The sequence below is a fragment of the Prionailurus viverrinus genome, chromosome D4 (assembly GCF_022837055.1).
Source record: "Prionailurus viverrinus isolate Anna chromosome D4, UM_Priviv_1.0, whole genome shotgun sequence".
Taxonomy (NCBI): Eukaryota; Metazoa; Chordata; class Mammalia; order Carnivora; family Felidae; genus Prionailurus; species Prionailurus viverrinus.
In genome coordinates this window covers 68,223,392-68,230,901 of record NC_062573.1, presented here as the reverse complement: position 1 = coordinate 68,230,901, position 7,510 = coordinate 68,223,392, and the positions used below count along the sequence as shown (strand labels likewise).

At 44.8% G+C, this 7,510-nt stretch overlaps 1 protein-coding gene across 4 annotated transcripts in view; it reads left to right on the top strand.

The window, feature by feature from the left end:
• The first annotated feature begins 622 nt into the window (after window positions 1-622).
• Window positions 623-7,510, top strand: part of CEP78 (centrosomal protein 78) — a 32,614-nt gene continuing 25,726 nt past the window's right edge. For 3 of the 4 annotated variants that reach the window (XM_047830661.1, XM_047830660.1, XM_047830659.1), the window contains exons 1-4: window positions 623-1,130; window positions 4,374-4,546; window positions 4,642-4,714; window positions 6,234-6,337. In XM_047830661.1, coding sequence (XP_047686617.1) covers window positions 878-1,130; window positions 4,374-4,546; window positions 4,642-4,714; window positions 6,234-6,337 — 603 coding nt within the window. In that variant the 5' untranslated portion in view covers window positions 623-877. The remainder of the gene's footprint in view (window positions 1,131-4,373; window positions 4,547-4,641; window positions 4,715-6,233; window positions 6,338-7,510) is intronic. The other variant, XM_047830662.1, reaches the window with a different exon arrangement.

Genomic DNA, 7,510 nt, shown 5'->3' with positions numbered 1-7,510 from the left:
TATACAACCGTTACGTTCCTTGGCGAGTTGTTAAGAAAATTAAATTATTTCATACTTAAACAATGCTTAAAATGATGCCTAGGAGACAGAAAGCACTAATTATGAGAGAGTTAACCGTCGCTGTCAATACAAAACAAAGTGACTATTAGTAATCACAACAATGTCCTGAATTCATGGAAGTCTTTACAACATGCCTACAACCGCGTGAGGTAAGTAGAAACAACACAAGTGAAGAGTTACTTGTAGAAATTGATACAGACAGCAAAGATTTAATGCACATGCACGGCAGCGGATATTCACCCGGTCGTTTGCACATCCCTCACCAGGGGTTCTCTCTCCTGGGCGGTGCAAGCATAGACACTTGTCAGAAGTTTAGACTACTTTGCAAATGTGATGCTACGTCCGTCTCTCCCTTTAATTCGATCAACCAGTTAAATCCTTTTCTGCAAACCCCAAATTCCGAAAACAGCCTACCTTTCGCACCTTCCTCGCCTCGAACGTCCCGCCTCGAACGTCCCGCCTCTCGTCCTCAGGCCCCGTCCCAGAAGAGGCGGGGCCTGCGTGCGGACGTACAGCGAGCGCGCTGACGTCTCCGCGCCCCGCCCCCCACAGGCCCCGCCCGTCGGCTTGAACTGCAGCCCCGCGCCGCGGAGGACGGTGAGGCGGGAGCCAACGGCCGGCGCCGCGAGGCGGGGGGCGGCGCGCGAGCGCGGCGTCGGTGGGCCTAGCTGGGGCCGGGGGCTGTGAGTCTTCTGGCCGAGCCGCCGCTCCTGCGCAGCCGTGGGATCGCAGCAGCCGGGCCTTCGACGACCCGGCGTTCTGGGGCTCCAGCGGGCATTGTCTCCGCCGCCGGCGTCCCCGAGGCCGTCCCCGGGCCATGATCGACTCGGTGAAGCTGCGCCGCGACAGCGCGGCCGACTTCTTCTCGCACTACGAGTACCTATGCGCGCTGCAGGACTCAGTGCCGCTGCCCTCGGTGCGCGCCTGCCTGCGGGAGGGCGTGCTGGACTTCAATGCCGACCGCCTGCGCGTCGTGGACTGGGCGCCGCTCCTCAGCACCCTCAAGATTAACAAAGATCTGCCCCTAATCTCCATCAAGAGCTTCTTCCAGCCGTGGCTTGGCGAAACAGGTTTGTAGTTCCCGCCAACAGTGGTCCTCGTGTCGGTGCCGCGGCGCGAGATTTTAGACGGTGCCAGGTGGAGGCTGGGCGCAGGCACGGGTGTGCCGTGCCCGGTTATGTGTGCAGCACACGGGGCGTCCGGCCTAGGACTCTTACCAGCTCGGGGGGCCCGGGGTGAGTCACTTAAGGCCTGCGGGTCTCAGCGGTCTCTTTCGTAATATAAACTAACAGGACGTGCTGTGCCTGGCGATTACAAAGATGCACCAAGTTAATGCTTGTAGAGCACTTAGCGCAGTTTGGGACATAATTAAGCATTGGACGTATGTTACCTATTGGGTTACCTTGGTTTCTCCCATGCCTTCATACACTCGCCCACAGAGCCCAGATCTGCACCTGGGGCCCAGAGCTGTCTAGCACGCACGATTGGATACCCCACTTCACCCTTAATCCAGACTAAACCCTATGATTTAGTCTGATACAGAACAAAGCATTAGGAAAACTGATACATCCCGATCTTTTGCACCATTTCCTTTTGAATAAGACATGGACGTTAATCAAAAAAACGTTTTTGTTTTTGTTTGTTTGTTTAATCACACATAGTGGAAAGAGCACAGATGGGAAGGCAGCCTAGGGTTTGAATTCCAGGGTTTACACTCTGTGTGGTGGGAGCAAGTTACTTTTAAACTACAATCCCCACACTTGTAAATTAACATTTCCATGGGTTGTTAGAGTTAAGAGTACACTTAACTGTGGTGAGCACCGAGTAATGTATAGAATTCTCAAATCACTATAATGTACACCTGAAACTAATATAACACTGTATGTTAACTATACTGGAACTTTAATAAATCAATAAATACTTTTTACCCCTAAAAATTAAGCAGGTTGTTGGTATACAAGTGTCCTGGCACTGGAATGAGTTCAGCCAGCACCCAGCACTGCAGGAGACAAGGTTCCTGCCCTGGAGGATCTCCTCTTCTGCTGGGAGAGGCAGCAAGTAAACACTAGCACCGAAGTTAGGGCTCTGGAAGAAGTGAGCTCTAGTGCTGTAAAGCTGAGAATGTTAGAAGGGAAAGTTAGGGAGGGTTTCTTGGAGGAGCTGCCTCCTTTGTAAGGTTGTGTGGGAGCTGCTCAAATGGCAGGAGGGAGCTGCTTGTGCCCACGTTTGAGAAATGTAAGAAAATATGGCAAAACTAAGGTAGAGGACTGCAATTTAGGGTTTAAAGAAGGGAGGGCTGAGACAGGAAACCTGGTGGGGGCCACACAGGGAGGGGCCTTGTTTGTCCTATCCAGTGGTTGGATGTTTATCCTAATGGCTGTCAGAGGCACTCAAGGATGCTGAGGTGGACTTTTGATTTAGAAGCTTGCTCTGACTTCCATCTGGAGGGCAAGTTGATTGGGAGGAGGGCAAATTGTAATCTGAGATATCAAAGAGACAAATGGATGGGACCTGGGGACCAGTTAGAAGGACGGGGGACAGCAAGCTTAGGTGACAATTTATAGGAGCACCCTTCTGTGAGACACAACACAGCAGGAGTGGATTGGGGTCTGGGGTCAGGGAGAAGATCTCGCTTCATCCTTAATGCTTTAAGAGGGTCCTGTGGGGCATCCAAACATGTGTCTAGATAACTCTGGGTTCCAGGTGCAGATCTGGGCTCTATGGGGGAGTGTTTGAAGGCATGGGAGAAACTAAGGTAACCCACAAAGAAGATCTAGAAAATCCTACCCCTAAAAGATGTTTTTTAAATGGGCACATTTGAGTATGTTTATAAGCTGACGCAAAGTAGCCAGCACACAGGGAAGGTGTGAAGATACAGGAGAGGAAATAAACTACTGGTTTATTTTTTTAAAAAATCTGGACACTCGGGGGCGCCTGGGTGGCTCAGTCGGTTAAGCTTCCGACTTCGAGTCGGGACATGATCTCACGGTTCGTGAGTTCGGGCCCCGCATCGGGCTCTGTGCTGACAGCTCGGGGCCTAGATCCTGCTTCAGATTCTGTGTCTCCCTCTCTCTCTGGCCCTTCCCCTCTCAAGCTCGCTCGCTCGCTCGCTCTCTCTCAAAATAAATAAACATTAAATTTTTTTTTTTTTTTTTTTTTTTAATCTGAACACTTGTTATGTGCCTGGCCCTTTTCTAGCTTCTGGGTTTCATGTCATCTGTTATCTCTTCTGCAGGGACATCTCAATTTGTCCTCTGGTGAAGAGAAGTGAGATTATTGTCTACATCTCATTCAGGTTTAGGAACTGTTCTGTTCCTCTGGAGCGACTTGACTTAACCAAAGTAATAACTTAGAAATCAGAAGAAATTACAGTTGGAAGGGATCTCAAAGTCAAGGCCATTGTACTTAATCTTGCCTCATACTTCATTCACAGTGAGTGTATGAAAAATGTATCACACAGACCCTTCTCTTCAGAATCCCTTCACTGAACCTTTGTTTTCTCTTGCATCCCGTGGGTCCAGACTATACATTTTGTCCTCCTAGGTCTGTTTCTTTATTCTCACCAGCTTGTAACCAGTTGTTGCTGCCACTGAGCTCAGTTTCTCTCTCCGTACATCTGCCTACTGGGCTTCCGTGATCTTCTAAAATGAAAACGTGTCCTTAAAATAATGCTCATAATGGCTCACCGGCACAGGATCAGCGTGCATTGGCTGCACAGCTTGTGTCCTACACAGAAGCATGGAATCTGAGCCGTGCTCTACTAAAGCCCCAAGGGGCTGGTTGACCTTGGGGAAGGGATGCTTTTTCTAATCTATCTGATTTAGGTACGTTTTTCTAACCTGTAGAGGCACCCTTACTGTGCCCCTGGTAGCCCTGGTCCTCTTTACCTATGAGATAAAAGCCATCGGCTTTTTATCCCAGGCTGATTTGGGCCAACCTCTCCATTTTAATTTCTTTCTCCTCCCCCTTGCACCCTGGCCTTTAGATGTCTCCACCTGCAATATTTTCTGTGGCCGGCAGGTGCCAGGCTCGGACGTCTTTGCACTTCCCACGCAGACTTTATGTGGTCATTCTCCTCTTTCTAGATTCAACTTCAGCGTTGCCTTGAAGCCATCACTTAGATAAAACTTTTTGTTTTCACAGGAACCTCTTTGCATGTAATTTATGTTTCTGTAAGTCATGTGATTGACTTTTTGAGTTTACATGTGTCCCTCAAGGAGGACTTTAAGAGCAGGATTCATTTTTGTACCTTAGCGCTGAGTAGATATTTTCTAATGATGACAATACATATTTTACAATAATTTTTGTTTTAGGTTGTGACAGAAATAAAGTTTGCAGAAGTCGTGTTCCTGCAATAAGAAGCAAAGATGTGACCTTCCAGTTATGTAAAGCCCTCAAATGCTGTTTAAGTATATCAAACGCTCTGAAGAACCTAGAGTTAAATGGACTAGTTCTGAGAGAGAGAGATTTAACTGTTTTGACAAAGGTAAGCCTTCTCCAGTGTGTCCTGCAAACACTGGATATTTGCTTTAGAGGGTAAACTGAGCCTGTAAAATTTTTAACTTTTTCTCCCCCTTAAAGGGATTGAATAAATCGGCTACTTTGGTGCACCTGTCTCTTGCAAATTGTCCAATTGGAGATGGAGGTTTAGAGAGTAAGTTTCAATCTTGTTTAAGTCTCCTCCCGTCAGACTGGTCTCATGTTTCCCTGCACGCATGTTAACTGCTGTCTGTACCTTTTCTTGGTGCTGCTCTACCTGGGTTGTCTCTTGTGCCTGTTAAAACCTTGGCCTCATCTGGGGCGCCTGGGTGGCGCAGTCGGTTGAGCGTCCGACTTCAGCCAGGTCACGATCTCGCGGTCCGTTCGAGCCCCGCGTCAGGCTCTGGGCGGATGGCTCGGAGCCTGGAGCCTGTTTCCGATTCTGTGTCTCCCTCTCTCTCTGCCCCTCCCCCGTTCATGCTCTGTCTCTCTCTGTCCCAAAAATAAATAAACGTTGGAAAAAAAAAAAAAATTTTAAAACCTTGGCCTCATCTCACTTGTACGCCAAAAGTCTGTCATGCTGTATACTCTGAACCAGTTCGACTTAAGATTGTGTTAAGCCACAAGGCACACACATATATACTATTCTGTTTTTTGTGTTTGTTCACCTTTTTCTTTTCAAGAAATGTTATGGGAAAGGAAATAGCAAGATGTAAAGACAAAAAAAATCATTATCTTTAAATAGCTAAAACTATTCATATGCAATCATAATTATGTAATGCACTATGTTATGTACTAAAATAGGGAACATGTGCAAAGATCAGCAAACTCAGTGGTGTTGGTAGGAGCGTATCATGGAAATAATCACGGAGAAGGTGATTGTTGATTGGGGTCCTGAAGAATTGGTGTGTGTTCACTGTGTCCAGTAGAGTCTGGGGTGGTAAGGAAGGCTGCATCTTAATTTGAAGGAACTAAGAGTTTGACATCTTCCATCTTATATTGCTCTAGTATATTTCATAGCACCTAATAAAACTCTGGGTTTATAGTTGACATTTAAATTGATTGATAACTGAGTTTGGGTTGTATCACTGGAAATGAAACTAGGAAGAGTCTTAGGCTTTTTAGGTTTCTCTTTCTTATGTCCCAAAAGGTATATAGTACTTTACTGACTAGTTGGGAATAAAGTTTTCAGTGTTTGCAGTATTCATTTTTAGCATCTAAATAGAAATAAACTATTGCTGTAAACTGGAATAACACTTTGTGGCTGACATATTTAAATTTTTTTTTTAACATTTGTTTATTTTTGAGAGATACAGACAGATCATGAACAGGGGAGGGGCAGAGAGAGAGGGAGACACAGAATCCAAAGCAGGCTCTGGGCTCTAGGCTCTGAGCTGTTAGCCCAGAGCCCACATGGGACTCAAATCCACAAACCGTGAGATCACGACCTGAGCTGAAGTCAGATGCTTAACTGACTGAGCCACCCAGGAGCCTCTGTTGCTGACATATTTTAGAATGCACCAACCCATCAGTTGTCTGGGAAGACTGTAGATAGTGAATTTAAGAATACAGCTGTAAACCTCCAATAGGCTCAGGAAAAGCAAAGATGTCAGGATTGACCAGACTGTATAGGCTCTTCATCTTATTGTATGTGTGTTTTTTTTTTTTTTGTTTTGTTTTGTTTTCCCTTTTAGTTATTTGTCAAGGTATAAAGAACTCTATCACTCTTAAGACAGTAAACTTCACGGGCTGTAATCTGACGTGGCAGGGAGCAGATCACATGGCCAAGATCTTAAAGGTGACTTTCCGTTTAAACTTTCATGAAAACGTATTATGTGATTGAAACATTATTATTTTGATTCAAGATGGCAGGGGTTTTTTTGTTTTGTTTTTGTCCTTTGATACATGTGCTTGCAGTTTTAGTTTTATTGAAAGAATATGACCAGTTTTCAGTTTGGGATTTGCCATTTAGTGAAGGTAGTTCACTTATTCCTAGAAATAAGAAATTTCATGTATAAATACATCATAAACAATACTGTCATGTATTTTGAGTTACTGAAAATAGCCCATCACCTGTGATAAATAGTTTTTTTAGAATATAGCCACACCCATTTGCTTATATAGTGACTGTGGCTGTTTTCATCCTATCCCAGTGGAGCTGAGTAGTTGCAACAGAAACTGTATGGCCCCCAAAGCTGAAAATTTTACCTTTAGGCCTATACAGAGCAAGTCCATTGACCCAGGATACAGAAAACAGTGAAGAGCATGGATTCTGAAACCAAATAGCCTAGGTTCAAATTCCAACTCTCCAATTTCATAGCTTATGACCAGGAAATATTACTTAGCCTCTGTGCTTTGTATTAAACTAACTAATTTGTATAAAATAGTGCCTGACACATAATAAGCACCATGTAAGTGTTTTGCTGTGATTCCCACTTGTTGCTTTTATAGGTTATTGTTAATAGAAAAACACCAACGATTTTCCATTTTAGAGTGTCACAGGAACTTTGAGTCTTTTGTTGTTCGAGCATGTAGTAAGATTGCTTTCTTTGAAAGTCAGTGTTCCCTGTAACCAAAATTTATCTTATGAATGTAGAGAAATAAATATATCTTTCTGACTATATCTCTGGTTAAAAATCAAACCATCAATTTCCTACAGCATGTCAAACTGCCTTTGCATGTTGCAGGCCACTGAAGTTAGTGTACATACCTTAAAGTAGTAAGCAAGATCCCCTGGGTTAGGGAAAGAAAATATTAGACCCCCTATATTTGTTTTTGTATCATTTAAAAAATACCTTTTAAGTTTATAATGTACACGGAATATATGTACAGAACTTCCTGTGTATAATTTTTCAATCAATAAGATACGTGTTGCGGAAAGTGCACTTGCAGGATGCCCAATCAGGTGTTTGGAGACCACCGGAGGACAGAATGATACAGCCTCAGCAATAACAGAATTTAGAACTAATTC